The sequence below is a fragment of the Ipomoea nil genome, unplaced genomic scaffold (genome assembly GCF_001879475.1).
Source record: "Ipomoea nil cultivar Tokyo-kokei standard unplaced genomic scaffold, Asagao_1.1 scaffold1043, whole genome shotgun sequence".
Classification (NCBI taxonomy): Eukaryota; Viridiplantae; Streptophyta; class Magnoliopsida; order Solanales; family Convolvulaceae; genus Ipomoea; species Ipomoea nil.
Genome location: NW_017617471.1, coordinates 14,230,855 through 14,258,791, shown reverse-complemented (window position 1 = coordinate 14,258,791; position 27,937 = coordinate 14,230,855). Strand labels below are relative to the sequence as shown.

The 27,937-nt window shown below is 39.3% G+C and overlaps 1 protein-coding gene and 1 long non-coding RNA gene across 2 annotated transcripts; both read left to right on the top strand.

The window, feature by feature from the left end:
- The first annotated feature begins 2 nt into the window (after positions 1-2).
- Positions 3-26,232, top strand: LOC109181790. The gene is made up of 4 exons (XR_002054274.1): positions 3-392; positions 5,461-5,468; positions 13,729-13,738; positions 26,222-26,232. It is a non-coding gene; the product is annotated as an uncharacterized LOC109181790 (long non-coding RNA).
- On the top strand, positions 21,446-23,117 carry LOC109181789. Its single transcript, XM_019331704.1, has 2 exons — positions 21,446-22,800; positions 22,911-23,117. Exon 1 carries the CDS (start codon positions 21,666-21,668, stop codon positions 22,794-22,796), a length of 1,131 nt encoding a protein of 376 aa, XP_019187249.1. The 5' UTR covers positions 21,446-21,665; the 3' UTR covers positions 22,797-22,800; positions 22,911-23,117.
- Positions 26,233-27,937: the final 1,705 nt, after the last annotated feature.

The following is a 27,937-nucleotide window of genomic DNA, read 5'->3' as shown; positions in this document are numbered from 1 at the left end:
GCCTGGGGTGTTTTGGTTCACGATTCTATTACATTGTAGTATCTGTTCAAACATACTTTCTTAACTTATTGAAGCACACAGAGTCAACAACGTTTCCATCGATCTCATGATTTCTACATGAGAGAAGTCACTACATGCCATCTGAGCAGAAAATGTTTGACTTCTGCATCGGATTATGAGATGCCATTTTGCAAGTGAGGTAAAAGTTGTTGTAAAGGCGTGGTGGAGAGGGTAGACGGGGACGAGGCGGAGCATGAGATGGGCACTTCAACTTTCGGGGTTAAGTTGTTGTCCTTTCCATGCACTGCCTCTTCCCTGGCTCTCCTTTCCTCCATTATTTTTCCTCTCTATGTTCATTCATATGCATCGCCTTCTATTATATTATTATTAGAGTAACTTTCTTGTGAGTCTGTCTCAAACGGGTTAGGTCAAACTGTTAAGATAAAAATAAAATGTAATACTTATATTGAAAGACATGATATTAATTACTTTTTTTTGGAATACTACTAACTCTGTTACAATATAGTATCTATTTATAGGTAAATGCTTAAACTCACAATATCTCATATGAAAGAGCAACTTGGTGCTATTAGATCACAAGGTATGTTGTTGAATTTATATTACCGTCTTATACATACTGTATTATTTTTTTTTTTTTTGGAAAACAACTGTATTATTATATTATATGTGATTTTATCTGTTTATTTTGCATTAGCGTGAGTTTTTGTCCGTTCATTCTTGGTTAATAAATACAATTGAGTAACTATATTAATAAGGATCTTTTTTGAAATGCTTTTGCATTTCATGCTTATTTCTTTTAAAAACGATAAAATGAGTATTGTTGGCATATTAATTGAATTGAGAAAAGAAGGAAAATGACATGTGACAACATAGTCCATATGTTTTTTTTTTTAATAGTAAAAAGATATTGTAGCAAAATGTATTTAGGAACATACAACAGAGGCCTTTGCCATAAAGGAATCTCTTTTTTTGGATGCTTGATGGTGGTTTGAGGAATTAGATTGTGTCAATGTTTGTCAGCTGTTGAACAAGCCGATTTATCTTATGCGGGTTGGACTCTATTACATTGTAGTATATGTTCAAACATATTTTATCAACCTAATGAAGTACATAGAGTTAACAACGCCTTTATTGAGACTTGATCTCATGACCTCTCACATGGGAAAGATCACTACATGCCATCTGAGCCTACCGTTCAAACTTCAAACCGAAACTGGAATCAGAATAAATGCGAATTGGAACCGAACAGATTTATAAACACCGTTTGTAAATGATAAACTTGATCAGTTTCGGTTCATATTTATTCTGATTCCAGTTTAAAAATTTTATTTATTTGTTTTTGTAAATTTTATTTTCTATTTTAAAATAGTCTGTTTTATTTTTTTACGGTTTTGAATCGTAACAAAAATTATCCCTACTATTTCAATTCAGTTGCTATAGTATATGGTTTGGTTCAAATCGAAACGTAGTCATCCTACATATAAACAATAATTTGTTGGAGAATAAAAAATAAATGAAATAATTATTTTAAGGGTAAAAATGTCTATGTTCAAAAACTTTTGGTGGTGATTGTGCGAGGCATTCTACTCTCATCCTCCAAATGATTTCCACGGAATCATCTTCCTCTACTTCATTCTCCATTTTCCAGATTCTCTTACCTTTAAGCATTTCAACTCAAAGTTTTTCGATTAATCCAGCTATAGCAAACACGACAACTCTCAACCTGAATATGATAACTCAAAAAGGTCATTCTTTCATCCTCCTCATTTTCTTGTATGAAACAATAGTGTAGAAATATCCTAGATCTCTTGCGTAACAGATGTTAAGAATTTTTGTACAGTTTAAGGAAACTTCTCATCTACTATTAAATATTGTGTATTTTATTCTTGTGTGAATTTCCGTGTTTAAATACTTGAACCGAATCCGTATTGGCTTCCTTGTTGTGTTGAGTTTTAATATTATGATGTTTTTTTAAGGGGGATCATAATCATAAGTCATGAAACCGATGACGAAAGCCACTAGAGAGTAGCCAGATCGAAATGTTGAAGTAGACAAAAGATCAGTTGCTAAGATTATGGTAGACAATGATGAGCCTCTAAACATATGACATTGGAATATTCTTCGACAAGAGCTGAAAATGGCTAAAGTTAACTCCTTTTCTCCACAACGTTCACTTCTCATCCATACCAATTTGAATCATGGTATTTGAATATAATTTGATATAGTTGAATGTTAGACATGTATGCCCTAGGAGCCAACATTTATTGTTTTGGGCATTTATTTTTGATTAAATAAATATAATAAATAAATGTTTTTATTTATTTTATTTTGACTCAATGATTCAATTAATATTTGATATTATTCTGTACAATCTTCTTAATTCTTCATTTTTAAGAGTTAAGAATATGAGTGACAAAGAATTAATAAATGAAGTATTGTAAAAAAGTTCCTAGTCATTGGATATCCCATACCATTTCATACGAGATACAGAAAGTGGACATGTGGATGATTGTTAGAGAATAAGTCATTGAACAATGACTGACTACAACGTAATCCCATGATTTTTACCAACGTGTCATCGATGTGTTGTGTGTTACAAGTATGCAATACTCCTTTGACTTGAGACGCTATGGTTGTCTCGTACATATGGTGGACTAGTGTTTGTCAGTATACGTTTTTGTTCCCTTAGCTTATGGAGCTATAAGTGTACTTTCAGTATTGTAGGGAGACATGTGTGCGATCAATAAAGGATCCACTACACCCCCTTGAGGTAATAAGGTTGTTATAGTCTATTCAATAATCTTACAATAAGAATTTCTGACCAGAGTATAATGAAGGTTGACTTTAGGTTAAGAATATTGAATAGGCATATTAAACCAAGTTTATGGGTTTGACCAAGACCTTTACATGGTTTGGAACAATTGTTGTGTGGAAAGAATGTTGCATGATATTTGTAACAGAAAGGTTCATTATAATATATATAATTATGTTTCATTGTCAACTAGGTAGTCATGATATATTGCTAGGAGCAGTGGCGGAGCCACAATGAGGACAGTGGGGGCAGCTGCCCCCCCCCCCCCCTCCCCCCTCCTCAACCCTTTCTACTAATATATAAGTACATGTATAAGTCATAAAAGTGTTTAGTAAATCAGTGGGTTGAAACTTGAATATGACATGGAGTGTCACAAGTTCAAAACCCACTTATAGTATTTTTATATGTTTTAGCTTCTTTATCTTTATTTTAGCTCTTCCCATCCCTCAATAATTTAAATGTATTTTTTTTAATTCTACTTTTATTGCATGTATATTTTAGCTTCTTTTCTTTATTTTAGCTCTTCTCACAATTCAATACATTAAAAAAATTTTAAGTCTACTTTTTTTTTTTTTTTTGTGAATCATTTACTTAATGTAGTCAACAAGTTTATATTATACTTCATCGTATTCAAATTAATTTAGAATAATTTAAAGTTGATCTAATTAAAAGAAAATTAAAATCAAAGTATTTATGAATATAATGTCTTTTCTATTCAAACTATTTTATCTAATCGATTATGTTTTATATTTTGTCATAAATATTTTTATAACATATCAAAGTGTTTTAAAATTTCACCCTATCCAAGTAAAGTTTTGGCTCCGCCCTTGACTATCTTGTAGTCTATCATAAATATTGTATTATTATAATTTATAGGAATAAGAGTCAAATAGGCCACCGAACTGCACACCAAAGTGCAATTAGGCCATCGAATTCAAAAACAATGCAATTGGGTGTTTGAACAACACAAAATCATGCAATTAGGTCTACAATGATCTGTTGATCTAAAATTGTGCTGACGTGGCGGTTACCAATTTTAAAAATAAATTTTAAATCAAATAATTAATTTTTTTTTAAAAAAAAAAACTAGAACTGCCGGAGACGAATCGTCTCCGGCAGTTCTAGTTTTTTTTTTTTAATTATTTTATTTAAAAATTATTTTTAAAATTGGTAACCGGCATTTTAGGTAAACAAGCCATTTTGGACCTAATTGCATGATTTTGTGTTGTTCAAGGATCCAATTGCATTCTTTTTAAGTTCGATGGCCTAATTGCACTTTGGTGTGCAGTTCAGTGGCCTATTTGACCCTTATTGCTAATTTATAATGTATTTGAACCATATTATAGATGTTTGATATTTTGTCATTGAAAATTCTAAATTCGTGGCGAATTCTTCACACAAAATTGTGGAAGATGCAATTTTTTCTTCGAAGTGAGATCTCGAGTTAAGCACGCCCCGCCGCACATTATTTTCTGGATCCGCCATTGGCTAGGAGTCACTCATGACTTACGAGTTATTTAATAATGAGTTATTAATGTTGGAAAAAATAGCTTAAAATGGCATAAAAAGGCATGCTAAATGGCTATTTTGTGGTACAATTATCAGTGGGGTCCAATTCCGATTTGGGTCGGGTCAAAGTGGATTCGGATTCTTCGTAGTGAGACGAAGAGATTGATATATTGTACGCTCAAAACTGATAATGGGTGAATGAGATATTGATTCTCAAAGTAGACCCATTTGAGTTGGAAAATGAAGGGAAAAAGTGAGCTTTTGTCCCACATTGGGTTGGAAAGAGGATTTGCCCCCCTTATATACAAGAGCTCTTTTCAAGCTTGTAGAATTGTATAGCATAGAGGCTCTCTCGCGCGGGGGGGTGGTGCAAATTAAATTCCAGCACCTGGCGGCACGAATGTCGTCCGGAAATAACTTGAAAGTGACCCTGTGGCCATCATGGCCGAAACTAAATAACTTTCAGTTTCGTCCTACACGAACCTGTGCAGTTGTGACCGTTGGGTGTTCAATTCTTTGAATTAATTCCAATCTTTATTTTTGAATTGAAACCCATGGTAATGGCTGCTGTTACCAGGTGTAGTGGGGGGGGGGGTGCCTTAAAGTGCCTTATTAAGAGCTATTTAATCCTTCAACCTTATATAAGAGAGGGTAGAGGCAGCAGAATTTTTACACACAAAATTACACAACACGAAAGTATAATTTCCAGCTTCAACTCTGCTTCTACTCTTTCTTTGCCTACTGTGTTCATAGCCTTGTCTTGCTCGCCGGATTCTTTGTTTGAATGCTCAAACATTGAATCATAGCAAGTTTTATCCTGGGAAGCCTAGGCCACAACGCTCCTAGCATCTTTGGGAGGTGGCAAATAAGGTTTTAAGGAAAGAATGATCACTTGACTCTTGCAAAAACCCAACACCAAACACTAGCCAAATTTCTCCACCTTTTCTTCCCTTCTTTCCAGAAAATAATAGTCATATTTTATTTGATTATTATTTGTTTTTCTACCAACGGCTCCAACAGTCTTAAAACCTTATTCCTTGTTTTCTCGTTGGTTGTTTTCTCTAATTTCCTTGAAGAAATGGAGAACCCCGAGTTGCCTATCGTTAACAATGGGGAAGAAAATGTTGTTGAGAACAACAATGGAGGAAACGGCAACAATGTTGTTAGGGAGGTGGCAAATAAGGTTTTAAGGAAAGAATGATCACTTGACTCTTACAAAAACCCAACACCAAACACTAGCCAAATTTCTCCACCTTTTCTTCCCTTCTTTCCAGAAAATAATAGTCATATTTTATTTGATTATTATTTGTTTTTCTACCAACGGCTCCAACAGTCTTAAAACCTTATTCCTTGTTTTCTCGTTGGTTGTTTTCTCTAATTTCCTTGAAGAAATGGAGAACCCCGAGTTGCCTATCGTTAACAATGGGGAAGAAAATGTTGTTGAGAACAACAATGGAGGAAACGGCAACAATGTTGTTAGGGAGGTGGCAAATAAGGTTTTAAGGAAAGAATGATCACTTGACTCTTGCAAAAACCCAACACCAAACACTAGCCAAATTTCTCCACCTTTTCTTCCCTTCTTTCCAGAAAATAATAGTCATATTTTATTTGATTATTATTTGTTTTTCTACCAACGGCTCCAACAGTCTTAAAACCTTATTCCTTGTTTTCTCGTTGGTTGTTTTCTCTAATTTCCTTGAAGAAATGGAGAACCCCGAGTTGCCTATCGTTAACAATGGGGAAGAAAATGTTGTTGAGAACAACAATGGAGGAAACGGCAACAATGTTGTTAATTCCCAAGCTACACCAGTGAACGTTGGTTCACAAGATGGTGGTAGCACTGAGGGATATATTCCCATGTCTCGGGTACCTTCCGTACCGAGTGGTTTGGCTGAAAAGCCGGAGAAGTTCACCGGTGTTGGTTCGAACTTCAAGAGGTGGCAACAAAAGATGTTGTTCTACCTAGCAACTCTCGGCTTGCCAAGGTTCTTGTCCGAGAGTGTTCCCGAGTTGAAGGAACAAGATGCACAATCCGTGATGGCAGTTGGCTATTGGAAGGATTCGGACTTCCTTTGCCGAAACTACATCCTGAATGGATTGTGTGACACGCTATACGATGTATATCGAAAGATAAGCACATCAAAAGCGTTGTGGGAAGCTTTGGATCATAAATACCGAAGTGAGGATGCCGACTCAAAGAAATTTGTGGTTGGCCGATTCCTCGACTTCAAAATGGTTGATTCAAAGACCGTGCTAAGTCAGGTAGAAGATTTGCAATTAATCTTCGATGAGATCCGTGACGAGGGCATGGTGCTAAGTGAAGCCTTCCAAGTGGGATCTGTGATCCATTTGTTGCCTCCAGGTTGGAAGGACTTCAAGAACTATCTTAAGCATAAGCGAAAGGAAATGAATCTGGAGGACCTGATCCAGCGACTCAGGATTGAGGAGGGGAACAGGACGAATGATAGGAAAGTTCCTATCGTTGTTGGCGCTAAGGCCAACGTTGTGGAGCACGGTAAGAGCTCCAAGAGGAACCAGAAGGACAAGCGAAAGCTAGGTCCGAAAGGTGGCGTTACATACCAAGAACAAGTTTCCTGGTGAATGCTACAATTGTGGCAAGCATGGCCACAGAGCATCTGAATGCAAGGCTCCAAGGAAGAAGAACAAGAGTTCTGAAGCCAATGTTGTTGGAGATAGCAGTCAGAAGGAGGTCGAGATTAGCCTTTCGGCTATGGTGACCGAGGTGAACCTCGTGGGCTCAAACCCTCGTGAGTGGTTCATCGATACCGGTGCAACCAGGCACTTGTGTTGCAACCGAGAGATGTTCAACACCTTTGAGACCGTTGAGGGTGAAAAGGTGTGGATGGGAAACTCTGCTCAGTCTGCTGTGGAAGGCATGGGCAAGGTGGTTCTGAAGATGACTTCCGGGAAGGAACTGACGTTGAACAACGTGCTATATGTTCCGGAGCTGAGGAAGAATCTTGTGTCTGGCTCACTGTTGAACAAGCATGGCTTTTGCATGGTGTTCGAGTCAGACAAAGTAGTTTTATCCAATTTAGGGATGTTTGTTGGTAAAGGATATGTAACTGATGGGCCTTTTAAGCTCAGTGTAATTCCTGTTATCAATAAAAGCAAAGTTAATTCTGTTTACTTGCTTGAGTCTTCCAATTTGTGACATGGTAGACTAGGTCATGTTAATTTTAATTCTATGCGTAGATTAATTAGCACAAATAACGAAAGTACCTTTCAAATCGGTTGAAAGGGAAACTGAACCACTAGAATTAATCCATAGTGATTTGTGCGATTTTAGATCGATACAAACGAGAGGTGGTAATAAGTATTTTATCACATTTATCGACGATAGCACACGATACTGCTATGTGTATTTGCTTAAGAGCAAAGATGAAGCCATTGATAAATTCGTTCTTTATAAGAATGAAGTGGAAAACCAACTTAATCGAAGAATTAAGAAGGTTAGAAGCGATCGAGGTGGTGAGTACGAAGCACCTATTGGTGACTTCTGTGCGAGTGTAGGTATAATACACGAGTGTACTGCACCTTACTCACCTCAATCGAACGGTGTTGCCGAACGAAAGAATCGTACATTGAAAGATATGATGAATGCGATGCTTATAAGTTCGGGCCTACCTCAAGATGCTTGGGGTGAGGCGATTTTGACGAGTAATTACCTTTTGAACAAGGCACCCCGCAAGAAGCTCGATAAGACTCCTTATGAGCTGTGGAACGGTAGGAAACCTTCCTACCAGTACCTGAAAGTGTGGGGCTGTCTTGCCAAAGTATTGGTGCCAACACCTAAGAAAGTAAAGATAGGTCCTAAGACGGTGGACTGTATCTTTATTGGCTATGCACATAATAGTAGTGCTTATCGGTTCTTAGTACACGAGTCTCATAATCCGGACGTACATGAGAACAAGATAATAGAATCAAGGAATGCATATTTCTTCGAGAATATATTTCCTTGTAGGTCCAACGAGGGACCAAGTACGTCAAAACGAACGTTTGACGAAACTATGGACAATGATAGTGGGGAATCTGATAAAGAACCCGAGCTCGAGCCGAGACGCAGCAAGCGGGCGAGAGTTGGAAAATCATTCGGTCCTGATTTTCTAACTTACTTGTTAGAGTACGATTCGGGTACTCTAACTTGTTTATTAGAAAACGAACCCGACTTTCTATCTTGTTTGATAGAAAACGAGCCTCGAACGTATGTAGAAGCCGTGACTTCTACAGAAGGACCAATGTGGAAAGAGGCTATAAAAAGTGAAGTGGATTCTATCTTACAGAATCACACTTGGGAACTTGTTGATCTTCCTACGGGTAGTAAACCCTTAGGATCCAAGTGGGTCTTTAAAAGGAAGATGAAACCTGACGGTTCCATCAAGAAGTATAAGGCTAGGCTTGTAATCAAGGGTTACAAGCAACGCGAGGGCCTCGATTACTTCGACACGTATTCTCCCGTTGTGGGGATAAACTCCATTAGGATGATTCTTGCCATAGCGGCGTTGCGGAACTTGGAAGTTCATCAAATGGATGTGAAAACCGCTTTCCTAAATGGCGAATTAGATGAGGAAATCTATATGGAACAACCCGAAGGGTTCGTGGTTACGGGCCAAGAAAGGAAAGTGTGTAAGTTGGTTAAATCGCTCTATAGTTTAAAACAAGCGCCTAAGCAGTAGCGCGAGAAGTTTGGCCATGCGATGTTAACTAACGGGTTTAAAATAAACGAAAGTGACAAATGTGTCTACGTTAAGGAAACAATAGACGGCTACGTCATTCTTTGTTTATATGTCGATGATATTCTCATCGTTGGCAGTAAGGATCGGATGATCAAGTCTTCCAAAAACATGTTAAATGCGAGATTTGACATGAAGGATATGGGTTTGGCTGATTTAATCCTCGGGATTAAAATCATTAGAAGACCTGATGGTCTCGTGTTGAGCCAATCCCATTATATTGACAAAATCCTTGAGAAATTTAACAAGGATGATGGTCAAATGGCTAGAACACCGTTTGATACAAACATTCATTTAACCAAGAATCACGGAGAAGGTATTTCACAAGTGGAATATGCTCGGTTTATTGGTAGTTTGATGTATCTTATGAGCTGTACTAGGCCGGATATTGCCTTTGCGGTTAGTAAACTCAGTAGATATACGAGTAACCCCGGTGCTATGCACTGGAAGGCAATAGTAAAGGTTATGAGATACTTGAGGTATACTCGTGATCTTGGACTGCACTACAGGAGATATCCCGCTGTACTTGAAGGGTATAGCGACGAGAATCGGATATCTGATATTAAGGACTCTAAGTCCACGAGTGGCTACGTGTTTACACTAGCCGGTGCAGCCATTGTATGGAAATCCTCTAAGCAAACTGTGATAGCTAGATCCACGATGGAATCTGAGCTAATAGCCTTGGACAAGGGTTGTGAAGAGGCTAAATGGCTACGCCATTTTATAGAGGATATTCCTAATTGGAAAAGACCGGTACCTCCAATATGTGTGCATTGCGATAGTCAAGCCACAATTGGGAGAGTACAGAGTCATATGTATAATGGTAAGTCTAGACATGTGCGTCGTAGACATAATACCATTAGACAACTTCTCACAACTGGTGTTGTCTCGATTGACTACGTAAAGTCAAAAGACAATATAGCGGATCCGCTGACCAAAGGTTTAGGCAAAGAAGTTGTGGAGAAGTTGACACGAGGAATGGGTCTAATGCCCTTGGACTAAAAAGTTCTATAGTGGACACCCAACCTAGCTGGCACCTAGGTTCAATGGGACAACTAAATTATGGAACGGAGCGCGTCACTGTGGGGGTCTCGGACTCCCTACCACTCCTCGTTAAAACAGTGACTCCCGCACGAGGTTAGCATGTAATTGCTTTAATGATTCTTGAGTATGCGGGATACTCGAGAAAGAATCACCTATGTTAGAGAGAAGTGAGGGTCGCTTCAAAGGAGAATTGTTGGGCACAATTCTTTAGAAACTCTCGTAGAACCAAGAACGGAGACCCACGACCAAAACGGGCACACTCGTGAGAGCAAGAGCATGGTTGGAAGATTCCTGTGTGAGATATGTCATCGTCTACACAAACGGCAGTCGGTTCAAAGACATCGTGTTCTACTGTACAACCTGTAGAGTAAACATGTCTTTACAAGGGAAGGTTCAAAGGGTATAGTGACTCCCTACCTATCCTATGCAGGGATCGACCGTTTGAACACAGTTGTTTCCGATTTCAAAATACCCCGAAAATCAATTTTTCATTCATGTGGGGGATTGTTGAAAAAAATAGCTTAAAATGGATTAAAAGGCATGTTAAGTGGCTATTTTGTGGTACAATTATCAGTGGGGTCCACTTCCAATTTCGGTCGGGTCAAAGTGGATTCGGATTCTTCGTAGTGAGACGAAGAGATTGATATATTGTACGCTCAAAACGGATAATGGGTGAATGAGATATTGATTCTCAAAGTAGACCCATTTGAGTTGGAAAATGAAGGGAAAAAGTGAGCTTTTGTCCCACATTGGGTTGGAAAGAGGATTTGCCCCCCTTATATACAAGAGCTCTTTTCAAGCTTGTAGGATTGTATAGCATAGAGGCTCTCTTGCGCGGGGGGGGGGGGGGGGGGGGGAGGGGGGGGGTGCAAATCAAATTCCAACTAGACGAGATTGAAAAAGGCTTGATTCAAGCCCGAGCTCGTGTGCGCCAGCACCTGGGGGCACGAATGTCGTCCGGAAATTGGCTGGCCTTGCGCCGAACTTGAAAGTTCGACCTTGTGGCCATCATGGCCGAAACACTGGTAGTTTCGGCCATGTGGGCACCATGCTTTCAGTTTCATCCTACACGAACCTGTGCAGTCTGTGACCGTTGGGTGTTCAATTCAAACCTGTGCAGTCTGTGACCGTTGGGTGTTCAATTCTTTGAATTAATTCCAATCTTTATTTTTGAATTGAAACCCATGGTAATGGCTGTTGTTACCAGGTGTAGTGGGGGGTGCCTTTAATTGTCCTATTAAGAGCTATTTAATCCTTCAACCCTATATAAGAGAGGGTAGAGGCAGCAGAATTTTTACACACAGAATTACACAACACGAAAGTATAATTTCCAGCTTCAAAAAATCTCTGCTTCTACTCTTTCTTTGCCTACTGTGTTCATAGCCTTGTCTTGCTCGCCGGATTCTTTGTTTGAATGCTCAAACATTGAATCATAGCAAGTTTTATCCTGGGAAGCCTAGGCCACAACGCTCCTAGCATCTTTGGGAGGTGGCAAATAAGGTTTTAAGAAAAGAGTGATCACTTGACTCTTGCAAAAACCCAACACCAAACACTAGCCAAATTTCTCCACCTTTTCTTCCCTTCTTTCCAGAAAATAATAGTCATATTTTATTTGATTATTATTTGTTTTTCTACCAACGGCTCCAACAATTAAATATTACTCGTTGCTAGTTTGACTATGAATCTAGAAAGTCACACCTTAATGGTGCATGGTAATGCTGAATACTTTAAAAGAAATTGATAAGGAATTATCGATATTGAATTAATTAATACATTAATAGTAACTCATGTGAATGGAGCAAATCATTTGACTAGTCCCCTACCACTTAGTTTGCTGACAGTAGGGACGCGTGATTAGTCTTTTGACTTTCGGCTGTGGATACTCTTGGGCTACCAAAAAAAAATTAATACATTAATAGCTGATTAATGAATTAATTTAATATTGGATAGTTTTGGATTTTTAAAAGGCTAGCACCTTTGGGGCCCAAACCATGCTATATAAATAGCTTTACCATCTAAGGAAAAGTGAAAGAGATTTTAGTCGGAGAAACAAAAAACAAAATCACGTAAAAATCTATGGGAGTTCTCGCATGTCCGACCGAATAATTGGATGGTTCAAGTTGTAGATTCTACCAAAGCACGCTTCAAGAGCGTGCCTAGGGGGGCCTTGGCTCCCCTCCCCACCCTAATTTTTTTTTAATATTATATATGTATTTAATTATTTTAAAAAAATATTATATAGAATTTTAAAATTTTGTTGTTTCTTCAAAATATTTGACCCCCTCCACTTAATTAATTTTACAGGTTAAGTTATAAACTTCTTAATCTTCTCAACTTTTCCAATTCTCTCCCATTTCAAATTATGTCTTCCCTATATTGTTGACTTACATTCAAATTAAACCTCATTTAACCTACTTACTTGTTTCTTTCTCTAGAACCATACATATATGCGGCATTTATAACAAGATAATTTGTCATTAATAAAATCTATGCATATTTTTCAAGTTAATTTTTGTTTTTTATTTTTATTTTTGTTTTTGTTTCTAACTACTTGTTTGGTTAATTTTTGTTTCATATTCTATTGTTTATCTTAAATAGTTGTTTTATTTGATTCTAAATAATGGATATCAAGGTGACTGTTTGGTTAATTATGTAAAATTGTAGTTATGTGATAAATTTTGTATTTAATTTTATTTTTATTTTTTTGAAAAATATATGGTACTTTATTAGAAGTAAGCCGAAATAATGTCAGGTGGGTAAACATCCCAATGCATAACAGCAGGTTGCTGGTATGCCGAAGTAGCTAAAACATGAGCTAAAAAATTGTCTAATCTAGCAATATAATTAACTGAACAAGACTGAAAAAAAGATATAGCTGCTCTGCAGTTGTCAATGGCATAGCCGACGTAAGAGCGAAACGCAGTAGATGGCGTAGTAAGATATCGTTGTAGTGTCAAACAATTCGTATATATGTCGATGTGTTGTTCCTCGATCCTTTAACCATGATAGGACTTCCTTGCAAGCGAGCGCCTCGACCATTAGTGGTGAGGAACAATCCAGTAGAGACGCAGTGAGAGCCGAGACGTATCCCCCATCCACATCTAGGAGAATAGCCCCAACCGCAGCTTTGCCTGTGCCATGTAAGAACCCCGCGTCGACTCGGCATATTTTTCGGGAGGGTGTGGAGCTCGCAGTATGGTGGCCGTACTGTGCTGCCGTAGGTGGTGGCTCCATTCCGGTTCGGACGGCAGTGGGTTGCCGTGTTTGTAACCATGCATGCATGGTAACCCTTGCCGCCGAGATCAAGGATGATGGATGTGGTATACATGCATTCCAAACCGCCCCGTTCCGTGCTCTCCAAATATTGTATAGAATTGATGCTGCATATACAATCCCATCAGAGTCTAGAACATTTAAGAGCTCACAAAACCAAACATGAAAAATATTTGTCACAATATTTGGGATTGGAAGGTTGGATCGTTCCCATATGTTCTTTGCAAATTCGCACAACACTAAAGCATGCATAGTGTCCTCTTGAGATATTTCACACATGGCACAATGTGGATCCACATCTACCCTCTTTATAAGCAAGTTAGTAGTGGTTGGCAAAATATCACTAATGGCTCTCCACAGAAACATTCTCCACTTTGGAGGGATTTTGAGTTTCCATAGGGTCAACCATTTCGTAAACGCCCCGGTATCACTTTCATAATTTCCAACTATCAACCTGTACCCACATTTTACCGAATAAACTCATCTCGGGTCTCCATGCCAATACCACGTATCATCATATTCTGGGGAGACAGGTATTTTTATAATATTTGCCACATCATCAGGTTGGAATAAATTAGTTAGAATTGAGTGATCCCATGAACCTGTCTGTTGATCTATTAATCCCACCACTCTGGCATCCTTTAACTGTATTGGCATCTCAGTTTGTATCATAGGGTCGTGGTCACCCTGTAACTAAGGATGAGTCCATATGAGCGTAGACTCCCCGTTTCCAATTCTGCGTCTTACCCTATTGCAAATTATACTCTTAGCTGCCATAATGCTTCGCCAACAGAAACTGGGGTTATTTCCTATCTGTGCCTCAAAAAATGATCCCTTAGCATAATAGCGAGCCTTATATACATGAGCCACTAGGGACTCAGGTTTAGTAAGCATTCGCCATGCCTGTTTCCCCAAGATTGCTAGGTTAAAGGCGCGTAAATCCTTAAAACCCAGACCTCCATATTTCTTAGGGACACATAACTTATCCCAAGCTTTCCAATGAATTCTCCTATCAGTTCCAGAGTCCCACCAGTAACGATTCATAGTCCTTTCAATTGCTGTGCACACAGATATTGGCAGTAGAAAGACACTCATTGAGAAAGTAGGCATAGCTTGTGCCACACTTTTCAACAAAATCTCCTTTCCTGCCTGTGATAATAATCTCTTATTCCACGACCCTATCCTTTGACGTATTTTATCCTCAATATATGAGAAGGCTGCTTTTTTGTTTCTTCCAACAAAAGAGGGAAGGCCCAAATACTTGCCAAAATTAGGAGCCTGCCTTACTCCCAACACTTGAGCCACAGCTTCCTTATCCATATCATTTGTATTTCTGCTATAACAAACATTTGACTTGTGATAGTTAACCACCTGCCTAGATAAACTCTCATACACTGATAGGCATTTTTTGATCTCATTAGCCTCCTCCACATTAGTTTTAAAAAATAGGAGACTATCATCAGCAAAAAACAAATGAGAGATAGGGGGAGCACCTCTCGCAACTCTACAACCATGAATCAAACCTGTATTATGAGCCTGCTGCAATAGTAGGGAAAGACCTTCTGCACAAATAATAAATAGATATGGGGACAATGGGTCTCCTTGCCTTAACCCCCGCGAGGGTACAATGGTATCACTCCTGGTGCCATTTATCAATATGTTATATGAGACAGTAGTTACACACTTCATTATTAGCTCCACCCATCTTTCATCAAAGCCCAATGCCAACATCATATTCTTAAGAAAAGACCATTCCATTCGGTCATAAGCCTTTGCCATATCTAGTTTAAGAGCACTCCACCCCACCGCACCACATTGCTTTCGATTCAAAAAATGTCCCACTTCCGCAGCTAGCAAGATATTATCTGTGATTAGTCTATCAGGAATAAAGGCACTTTGAGACTCCGATATAATCAATTCCATCAACAGCTTCATTCTATTAGTAATTATTTTTGCCATAATCCTATAAACCACATTACTGAGAGCTATAGGGCGCAGGTCAGTTACTAACTCAGGGGAATTCTTCTTCGGGATCAAAACAACATCTGTTCTGATCTATTCAATTCAGGAGGTAAATTTCGAGAATTTAGGCAACCTACCACAAAACTTGATACATCACCCCCTACCACATCCCAAAAATGCTGATAGAAGCCCGGATTCATTCCATCCGGCACCGGTGCCTTGTCTGGAAACATTGCAAATAAAGCAGTTTTAACCTCTTCTAATTCAAAAGGCCTGAGCAATGTTTCATTTTGTGCCTGAGTTACGCGCGGGGTGATGCCTTCAAAAAAACCCTCTCCAGATCCCGGACTTTCAGAGTAGAAAATATGATTGAAATACTCAAAAATAATATTTCTCATGGGCTCCCCTTCCACCCAGTCCCCATTATCAATCATTAATCTAGATATAGTATTCTTCTTTTTGCGATGAGAAGCATACCTGTGAAAAAACTTCGTATTGGCATCGGCCTCCTTGAGCCAGTGTTGCTTAGCTCTCTGCCTCCAGTAAGCATCCTCTTGGGCTTCAGTGCGACTTAGAAGCTGTTCTAAGCGCTGGAACTCCGCAAGTGAGGCCGGATCATTACATCCCCTTAACCGTTGCTGCTTCTTATTTAAGTCAATAATCTGCTTGCCATACTTGTGGTACCGGTCTCCACCCCATCGTGTTAACCGATTTCCACAGTATTCAATACAGCTTTGCAAACCCCGTCCCCGTCCTTCCTGCCATGATTGCTGGACCACCTCCCTACATCCCTCATCATACAACCACGCCATCTCAAACTGAAATCCTCTCTTACCAGGCTCATTCCTCCCTAAGGACTCATGGATTCCCAGAAAAATAGCCGAATGATCAGATTTTCGGGTTCTCAGATTTGTCATCCTGGCCCTCGTGACTATGTTGCGCCACCCCTCAGTTACCAGGACCTTGTCAAGTCTTTCCTCAAGCCAATTCACTGTCCCCTTCCCCTTTTCCCATGTATACGGGTAGCCATCCATAGGCATCTGAGAAAGCCCACAATCCTCAACAGCCTCCCCAAAACCTCGTAGGAGGCTATTCGGGTGCGGGTTTCCCCCTCTCTTCTCATACTGATATAACAGATCATTAAAATCTCCCACAACAATCCACGGGAGATTTGATTTGATAGATAACGTTCTCAAGAGATCCCATGACTCAGTGCGCCTCGTACGTTCAGGAAACCCATAATAACATGTCATACGCCATCGTGGTAAGCCAGTAATAGTTACCTCAACATCAAAATAGTTCGTTGAGTAACTGAGTAAACGTGTTGTGCTATTCTTCCTCCAGAACAATACCAAACCACCACTCAAACCATTGTTATCAACATAAAACAGTCCTTCATAGCCAATCTTGACACGAATCCGTTCAGCATGATCGCGTGCCACTTTAGTTTCCATCAGAAATACAAATTCGGGTTGCTTACGGGACACCCAGTCCTCCACTTCACGAACTGTCCGTGGATTACCCAAGCCACGGCAGTTCCAACTTAGGGTACTCATTGATTCGGGCGGGTCTGGGAACCAGAACCCGCCTGTTGCAAGTTTTTTGAGAGCTCGGCCATAACAACATCCCCATTAACAAATCTCCCATCATCACCCACTTCTTCCCGGCGCCGTTTGGCCACCGCCACCAACTCCGCCTCTACGGCGCTATTGGGACGATTACCACCATCCGCCCCCCGTCTCTCCTCCGCTGTTTGCACCGACGCACGTTGTGCCACTGCCGAGCCCCCTGGCGGTAACAACCAACTGCCCCCCACTGGCCTAGGGCCACAAGATCCCCCTGCACGCAACTCCGACCCAAACAGATACTCTTCCACCGTCAATGTCGAATCTCTCGCACCACGGCAGAACTTATAGGAATGCCCTAGCATGCCACAAAAATAACAGTACGTATGTAGCCTTTCGTACTTGAACGTGACCCAGCAACTTGTCTTATCCCGCTTAATAAAATTCATCCGTCTTTTCAAAGGTTTATCAACAGCCAGCGAAACCCTAATACGATGAAACACTTTCCATGGAGCATTGTCAAAACGGTCATCGCTCTTTACAAACTTTCCCATGTAGTTCCCAATCTGCTCCAATATTCGACCGGTCGAGTAGCCTTTCGGTAATCCATGCAGCTGTACCCATAAATCCACCGAATCCAGCACCACATCCGTCGGCATCACTCCCTCAGGGACTTGGTTACACACAAGGGTGCTATTATCAAAGGACCATGGCCCCTCATTCAGAACCCGTTCCATGTCCGTGACGTGATGGAAGACGAACAAGAACCGGCCAGGTTCCACCTCCGTTGCCTCGACCCCACTTACCGGTTGCCACACCGACGCCATGACCTGACTCATGAACTCAAGCTTGACAAGCTTTCTTGTCAAGAAACGCCCTACAACTCCCCAGCTTTCGTCTTGAACTGTCGGCGCCGCCTCATTCCCCTCCGACTCGACCAACGGCATGAAAGCCATGGCCTCCTCCTCCAAAACCATGTCCGCCCACCGTTCGGCGAGCCCTGCTACTCCCGCATCAGCTGACGTCGACGCCATACACAGCGCCGTGAATAAAACTGCTCGCTTCAGATTACCGGAAAGTTCCGTGAGAAAAGTCGATCGATCGACGTGAGAAACCTAGAAACCCTAGGTAGAGAATTTTGTATTTAATTTAAAATGCATAATAATGTAACAATTGTGTAGTATATGTATTTGAGAAAACAATTGTTATTATGTTATGTTGTGAAGATGATTTTTCAAGAAATAATCAATAGTCTTTTAAAACATGAGTGAATGTTTTCATTCTTTCAACCGTACAAAGCAATGTGCATTGAAAAGTATATTGTAAATTAATTTAATATAGATTCAATTATAAATGATTTATTCTAAACTTTATTAAATTTGTAATGAAATGATTATTTTAAGATATGTTAACGGGATATCAATGTATTTGATTTAGTACTTCAACCTAATTGGTCCCTTGCACTATTCAATCCTGACTCCGCCCCTGTTCAAGGGTAAGAACATTCAAACTTCATCTTTAAATGTAAAATATAGAAACAAACGATTGATTCATGAAAAATGGGGTGGTGAGGTGCATGAATGATATCCATCTAGCGGAGGCTCAAGCTGTAAAGGAAGCACTCTCGTGGCTCAAGGATATGGGTTATTATAAAGTGAAGATCTTCTCGGATTGCCATGTTATGTGTTCGTATCTGAATGGTACCTCTCAAGATTATTCGTATGCCAGATGTGTTATACGAGAGTGCCATGACATTTAAAGACACTTTGAAAGGGTGTCCTATCACTATATTTCTCTATCAGTGAATAAGGTGGCTCATGCTTTGGCTCGAGCCATGAGTTCTCAAACTGGTCCCTCTTGTTGGCTTTTTTCAATTTCTTCATGTATTGAACACTTGATTTAATAAATCTTATTCCTTTGGTTTTAAAGAAAAAAAAAAAAAGAAAAAGAAAGAAACAAACGATTGATGCTTTCATTGCATATGTATTTATTGTTTTTCTCACATTGAAGTGGTAATCATTTCTTGCATATATGAATGTACAGATTAATATATATTATTTCTCTTTGTAATTTAATTTAAATAAATTTGAGAAAAGGGTCAAATAGGCATCTAAACATTTCACGAAAAGTCAATTAGCCCCATAAATTTTTTAAAAGGTCAATTGAACACATGAACACACGATATTTAGTTAGATGACCCCATTAGTCGGTAACTTCTCCGGTAAAAGCTGGTAATTGCCACCATGACGCGCCACATAACCGTTGGAGTGAGTACTTGGCTGCCACATAAGCATAAATAAAAAAAAATTTAATTAAAAAAATAAAAATAAAAATTACGATTCAGCCCTGCATCTTCTTCCTCTGCGTCTTCTTCTTCTTCTTCTTTGTACTCCATATGGGTCATCATAATCATGTGAAATTCCAGTTCTTCTTCTTCTTCTTTGTACTCCATATGGGTCATCATAATCATGTGAAATTCCAGACCACCATCCCATCTATGTTCTGATAAATTCTATTTTATTCCATAATTACACAATTCCCAAAAAATAACTACAATGAGTATACACATCAACCATCACCCAACATACCATAACCCACTCCTCTTTCGGTGTTAGTCTGCTGTCTATACAGCTACACAATAATGTGAATGTTATTTTATGCACGATATACTAATTAAGTGAATATTATCATGTAGTGCAGAAGACGCAGAGGAAGTGGGTATAGAGCTGCGACCATACTAATCAAGATTGTATACATTGGAAAAAATCAAGCTTATAGGCCCCAAAGCTGTAATTATGGAATAAATCCAATAAGTCAATAACACATCAACGCAGTGAAGAAGACACAGAGGAAGAAGACGCGGGGCTGAATCGTAATTTTAATTTTTATTTCTTTAATTTAATTTTTTTTATTTATGCTTATGTGGCATCCAAGTACCCACTCCAACGCTTATGTGGCACGCCATGGGGGCAGTTGTTGACTTTTACTGGAGAAGTTATCGACTAATGGGGTCAACTGACTAAAAATCGTGTGTCCATGTGTCCAATTGACATTTTTAAAAGTTCGTGGGGCTAATTGACTTTTCGCGAAATCTTTAGGGGCCTTTTTGATCATTTTCTCAATAAATTTTCATATTTGTTCTGAAATCAGCGTTAGGTTTTAACTGATACTTAAGGTGTTGGACGAATATGACTATTACAAGAATAATTTAGTGTCTAAATATGATCATCTTTATAATTAAGAGGTTGAGTTTATTATTAGAATAAAAGACATTTTTAGTCTCAAATTTATAGTGGCTTGGACAATTTTAGTCCTTTATAAAAAAATTTGTCATTTTATGGACAGAGTTATTGTGGCGAGGACATTTTTGGTCCTCCGTCTATATTTCTGTTAGATAACCGTCTGAGAGAGGGGTAATTACGTCAATTTAGGCTATCTCCTTTTATCTATTATATCTATGTGTGTTTTGTTTTCTTCTCGGTCATAATTCGAAGGAGTCGGAGAGTCCAAGTTGCAGTTGTACGAAGAAATTGCCGGAGAATCGAAGCCGCCAAACAGGTTACTAATCAAATAGATAGAAGGAGAATCGAAGCCGTCAAACACACATAGATATAATAGATAGAAGGAGATAGCCTAAATTGACGTAATTTCCCCTCTCATACGGTTATCTAACAGAAATATAGACGGAGGACCAAAAATGTCCTCGCCATAATAACTCTGTCCATAAAATGGCAAATTTTTTTATAAAGGACTAAAATTGTCCAAGGCACTATAAGTCTAGGACCAAAAATGTCTTTTATTCATTTATTATAACATAATTGAGGGACTAAAAATGTTATAAATATTTTAATTATGTGGACATTATTATTATGTAACGGTAGTATTTACATATGTCTCCATTTATGTTTTTCGTTATAATTCGTAATAATTATATATATGTATCATGTATAATGTACTCAAAGAAGATGAATGAAAATTTCTACTATTGTGTTTTGTCTCTTTTCATTTCCTATTTTGTCTCTTTTGTTGCTATATCATGATCCGTTATGGCTACGAGCTAAAGGGCAAATTATTCTGTGAGCACGTGTCTACCTTGCAAAGTGAGCACGGTTTCATATCCATAATTTTTATACTGTTGATTCATAATTTTTATACTGTAGATCCATAATTTTTATACTTTAGATTCCAATTATTGAACTCTGTTTTCACAAATCAGAGAACTATATATTCATAATTTGATAACTATACAATTTAGAAATTATGAATTTACAGTACAGAAATTATGAATCTACAGTATAAAAATTATGAATCTACAGTATAGAAATTATGTATATGGAATCGTGCCCACAACATAACGTTCCGAGATAAAGGCTATGATTAAAAAAAAAAAAAAAAAAAAAAAAAAAGGTCTTTTTCTCAAGAATCAATAAATTGAAAATACATCAATTTTAAAGAAAAAGGAAAATAGTTGTCACGTTAACAACAAAAAGGATGACGGTTTGTGCAACAAAAAGTCAAAGCTGCCCTGCCCCTCACCGTCTGTATCTTCTTTCTCACAGGTCACAGGGCGACACTGTGAAACCCTAGTTTTCACTACCAGCGTTCACATTTCACGAACCTCGTTCCTAGAAGGGGAAGGAAATCCATCGTTTTGATGGAAATTTCCAACATCTATGCCTGCACATAGATACAAATGTTCGATCTTCTTATACAGCGATAAAGGCGATGTTGAGACAAGGCTTTTCATCCGCCGGCGCGGCGTCGGGTTCAGTTGAATGCGGCAATTGCGGGGCAGTTGAGCGGCGGCTGCCGCTCCACGACGTCCGCCACCGTGGAAACTTCCGGAAGCTGTGCACTACATGCGTCCTGAGACTCCATTCCCAGTCCTTCTGCCCCACCTGCTTCACCGTCTACAATCCTTCTCCGCCTCGTTCCTCCCAAAACGACGCCGTCACCTGCTTCAAGTGCTACTCCTCCTCTCACGCCCAGTGCGTGGGGCCGAACCCCCCGAATCCGTACATTTGCCCCCTCTGCGTTACCCCTAACTCCTCAATTTTTGCCCTCAGGAAGGCCAATGGCGCTAGTGTGGATGCCAAAATTGGGAATGGTAACAGTAACAGCTGCAGGGTTATTGACAAAGCTGCGGCTAGGGTTTTGCTGGCTGCAGCGAGGATTGCTGCCACGTCGATGAGTAAGGCCGCCATGGCGGCAAGGACAGAGGCAGAGAGGAGGGCGAAGGAAGCTGCTTTTACTAGGAAACGGGCTAGGGAGGCACTGGAGCATGTTACTCATTTGGCTGCTAAGGAGAAGGTGAGGAGGAAGGAGGTTTTGTTGGTCTCTTCCCAGGTCCGGCCCTCCGGTGGGGGTAATGTGGGCTCTGTAGTAGTTAAGAAGGGGGATATAGGTAGGAATGCAAGCGGCGGTGTGGTGGCAACTCCATTGCCAGTGGTGGTGAAGAATCAAAGAGAAAATTTGGAGAGGGTAGATACTTCTAGTGAGGTTTTGGCAGCTTTGAATGCTGTCGATCTTACCGGGAACGAGAGGTTGCAAGGGTTTGAGGGTCATAATGAATTTGCCGAAGTGCAAGCTCCGGATAACACTGTTGCCATGGATGTGGAGGAGAATGAAGGGTTGGCTGTGGCTCCTGATACTGTCAATGGACTATCAATAGTTCAGAACAATGGTGGTGGGGATGAGAATGGAAAGTCTGAAAGTTTGGCTAAAATTGAGATTAATAATGGCCAAGAAGTGAGAATAAACGGTGGGATGGTGTCTATACCTGCCAAAGGGGATCAAGACCAGCAGACAAGTCATACTCTTGCTGTGGAGCACAATAAGAGTGTTCTGCAGCAGTAATCCAGTTTAGTTAAATCATGCTTTAAGACAAATGTGGGATAATGATATGATCTGAGAAGTTCTGTTTAAATTGATTATTTCATGTTTATCTATATTTGAATTGTCTTTCTTCAGGCTATGTGTCGCCAGAGGCTAGTTTTTTCGTTATCTTGATGGGAACGAGGATGGGCAAAATTTTGTGAGTTGTTTTTGCTAGATAAAGGAAAATTTATCCTAGTATAGCTTTTATTCTATTTTAGAGCATAGTTCTATGTAAAAATGTTTTGAACATGTAGTGTACTTGTGTATTATATTTCTAGATGCATTTAATTCTCATCCTTCTGTTTAAATTGTTTTGCTAAAAACAGTCTCTTTGTTGATAAATCTACTAATGAACTTGTGATAAGCTGGTGCTTGGGCCTTTGAAATGATTGTACGGTCATTACTGTGGAGAATAAAGCTAGTAATGGAAGAATGTTGATCCAACAAGTACTAGATTCTGTTGATAGATGATTGGTTTGAAGTTCACTAAAAGTTTACAGAATGGTTAATCTGGAAGTGGGTTGCTTGTCCTTGGATTTTGTTCATACCTTCTGCCCTTCTGATATTCTTTATACTAGTTATTTGTTGTGTGGTTTAATAACCACATGAAGTGAAGATGTCTTTGACATCAATTATGTATCGTTTTATAGTCATGTAGTGAGTTTACTTGACTAGTACGTAGAAACCCATAAAGAACATGATCATCATGCTCTTCCTCACTTTGATTGAATGATGTATTCCATGTGTGAATTTTCATGCTTCCATTAGAACTTTGCCGTAAAGCTTCAAAATCTTCTTTTTGCTGATTTTCGCTCCTATGTACCAGTAGAAGTACGAGTGTACGTGTCCCAGTGCAATATTCTACATGTCTTTGCACGAGTCCTTGAACGAGTGTATACTTACTCATACATTTTGACTTGAAAGATGCTCGAATTAAACTATGTAATCTCTATAAACGAGTGTATACTTACTCATACATTTTGACTTGAAAGATGCTCGAATTAAACTATGTGATCTCTATAAAAGTTGTATATCTTTACGCTGTTGTTCCATGCCATTTTAATCACTCTTGATGGGAAATATACCTCGGGTATCTAACTGTATTGATGCCAAATTTGTACTTTGTATACTACACGCTCCGAGGCACACTTCCTGACCCCATTCGCGTTCGCTCTAACCCGACCCAAAACTCGTTATCATCGTCTGCAATGTTATCTTCTGCACGCATCCCCCTTGACTTGGTATTGAACCCGAAGCTCAGCTTGGAGTCCCTGAGCCCACAACCTCTTCTAAACTAGAGGACAAGTACTGTTGTCAACTTCATGTCTGACCGCATTAGAAAGGAATGTGTCAGGAACTTATTCACGTGTGGGGTAAATCTGCATGGCCTTCGACCGCCTCAACGCATGCGCGACACATGGCTTACATGCCGAGCCTAGTCCAGTATAGTTACCATATCATTTTGGCGTCGTCTGTGAGAATCGATACTATTTGCCACAAGATTAGCTCCGTGTCCCCAATCATGCATCCTCGTTACAATTTTGAAGGCGAAGGAGACTTCAATCATGGGTTATCCGACCTTTGCTCCCAATTGCGACCCCAGGCAGCCTCTAATCAAACACCTCAGATCGGGTTAGTCACCCCGAGTCAAACTGACATTACTACGGTCAATTCGAACACTATTCACCCATCTGTATCAAGTCAAGCCTTAAATCCATTTCAGATTTGCCCGATGCTCGGATGGGTATTTTCTAAGTAACTCGAAACACGATACTCCGAAATTTGTCAGTTGGTTAGGGGATTAATAGAGTCCTTATTGTAAACCCAACCAAATGATGAAAAAATTCTCTTTGTTTCCTTTTAGAAGTTTATCAAACCGAGAATCCGAGCGAGGTAAACTAAAGGAACTGGCTGACAAAGCTGGTCACTAGATTGCATGGACTTCCAATTTCTAGATCACATAGTACCAAATTCATGGGCCAAGGGATAATAAACGTCCTCATTTTCGACTTTCGGATCGTAACCGGTTACAAATCCATAGAAAGTTCGGTCCCTAGATCGGCAAACAGCTTATCGTTTGATCAGTAACTGATCCCTATTTCAATGAAACCCTGACTTTTTTTTTATTGCAAAACAGAATACTATGATTAACAATCACTAGATCAGCAAATCCCAAGTCGAGCAAGCCAGAGGGCGATGGATCGAGAATTGACCATGTACCCGAGACAGGCCGAAACTCTAGGTCCGTTTGATAATCAGATAATTAAACATGAAGACCCTGGACCTAGGGGTGTTACAAAATTTGGCAGTATGCAAAGGCATAAGTGAAAAGAAGGGCGATAATATCGTTGTCTGGATAATCCAAAAATTATTATATACATAAAAGAAGCCTTAAAGAGTTAAGTCAATATGCTCGGCACAAATAGAGTCAGACTCCTGAAGCAAAAACAATATGCCCAACACATAAGGGTCGAGCTCCCGAATTAACTAGCTAACCTTCCTTGGAAGGCTCTACATCGGTGTTCGCTGTCGCGTCCCCTTTAGCTTGGTGTGATTGATCACCATGGGAGGATGTTGAGGACGGAAGTCATGTCATCGGCCTCAAGGGACTTGGATAGGGCAGTAGTGATGTCAGACTGCATTTTCCTTTTCCTGCACAAAAGAAAGTCCACTTCCCGTAGGCTGTTAGGAATAAATTGTAATAGATTTTGAAATGTCAAATTGTATTTTAGATTTCCCAATTTTATTTGGTTTAAAGTTAGTTGAGTCTTAGACCATAAACGGAAAATTATTAAATAGAATTAAAAGAGAAAAACAGAAGATGAAGATATATGCATTTGATATGTATACTATGAAATTCGAAGAAAGAAGAACGTGAATTAAAGCTTGCATGAAATTGACTTGGAGATCGAGCATCTATAGAAAGGAAGAAATATATGTATATCAAAGAAGATTGATATCATCAAATGACCGTATGGACGGATTGAAATATGCCTGAAATATTATACCCAATGTTTCAAGTTTGAATCTCATCACCCACAACTCAGATGAAGTATGGGCGTCGGTTTGGCCGTTGGGCGTGAAATTGGGATGCAATTTCAGATGGCATGAAGTATTGGGCATCAATTACAAGTCAAAGGAGATCAGTCAATAATTGAAATAAGCAGTTTGAGAAGCAATTTCAAATCAAATTAAACCAAGATGGATTCTGAAGACAATAAGCATGAATTTGAAGAATAATCACAAGCATAAATCACAGCAGAAAAATTACTAGTCCAAACTAGTAAGGGATTAAATTGAAGAATATTTTTGAAGAATTAAAATTCCAAAGAGGCATGATCTACCTCAGAAAAATTGAAGAAGCCATTTTTACGTGAACTTGAAGCTCAAAAATTCCCAAAAAGTGTGAACTACACCAGATGCATTTTTTGGAACCCATTTGCATGAACTTGAAGCTCAACAACGGCTAGAATATTTTCTGACACATTGCCCGGAGATAAGATAAGATTTCTGAAAAGGCTACAAGGCTAGCTACAAGAATTCAAAATTGAGATTGTCTTTTTCCAACGGATAAATTCTCAAACCAGCTATAAAAGGATGAAGATTGAAGCAGAGTTCTGAACAGAACAAAGAGTTTTTCAAGAGCAAGATAACAAGAGCAGTACATACGAAATATTCAAGTGAGATAAACACTCAGAGATACAGAGCTTGCAAAGAAATATTCAAGAGTGTTAAAATGTTCATCAAAAAGAGACATGCTACACATTGAAGATCATCTACGAAGTCTCAAAGTTGAAAACAAGAGAAAGCTTATTTTTCTACAAACGAGTGAAGTCCCTACGGGAGTGTAGGAAGAAGATTGTCACACGGAGTTGTGAAATCTTGGTTGTAGTTCTACCGGAGCGTAGAAAGGGAGGAAAGTAATACGGAGTTGTGAAATCCTGGGAAAGTAGCACGGAGTTGTGAAATTCGAATTGTAGTTCTACCGGAGTGTAGAAATGGGAGGAAAGTAGCATGAAGTTATGAAATCCTGTAGCAGTGTTCTAGGCACTGGGTTGAGCATGATTAGTGCGGGCTTGGTGATCAAAGCACAAGATCACAGAATTCATTGTATCTTGGAACCAAGAAGTGGTGGATATAGTAAATTGCTCTTGGAGATAAGAGCAAGTGGAGTATGAGGATTATGCCACCTCCGAACCACTCTAAATTTCCTTTGTTCTTTAATGCTTTACTTATTTACTGCTTGCTTGCTTCTCACGTGGATATACTTGACCCATTCACACACACCTTTTTATTATTCCGTTGTGCACAAGATTCTAACAACCATTTAAGAGTTTTGGTTTCTCTGTTGCCTTAATAATTGTTATATTTGGCAAAACAGTTTAAAAGTTTATTCACCCCCCTCTAGACTTTTACCATACCTCTTTTGGAACCAACATAGGCCCTTACCATTCTTCTCTGATCTTCGTACCAAGCCCGTGGTGGTCACGACGACGATGATTTCAACGCCGGTAAATCCGAAAAGCCTCACCTGAGACCTCGGCCGTTGATTATGGTGAAGATATGGTGCCTGATTATTGTGTTCGTGGGGACGTTTGCCGCGGTAATTGGAACGAGTGGTTCTTGGTGCTAGGAACGCAGTTCGCCAGCGGCGTGTTTCTGGGGACCGCTCTGATGCATTTCTTGAGCGATGCTAATGAGAGTTTTGAGGAGCTGAGTGATAAAAGAATACCCATTTGCATTCATGCTCGCCAGGGCTGGCTATCTTTTCACCATGTTTGCCGATTGTGTGATTTCCTATGTTTATAGCAAGCAAACAAATCTGCTAAACCCACTGCCGATCTTAAGCTCCAAGGTTCAACTCTCTTTCTATCAATTTACCACTACTTATCTTCTCTTTTTTAAGTGTCAATTTACCCATATATTGTAACTTGTAGGAAACACCGAGGGTAGATATTTCAATGGAATTGGGCCACCCATATGAACTTCTCTTTTTTTAAAATTAAAAAAAAAAAAAAAAAATAGATACATTAAAGGGTTTGTTTGGTTCAAACATGGAAATCGGAATAAATTCTTGATAATATGGTGGAATTAGAATGATTACCAATATTGATGTTTGG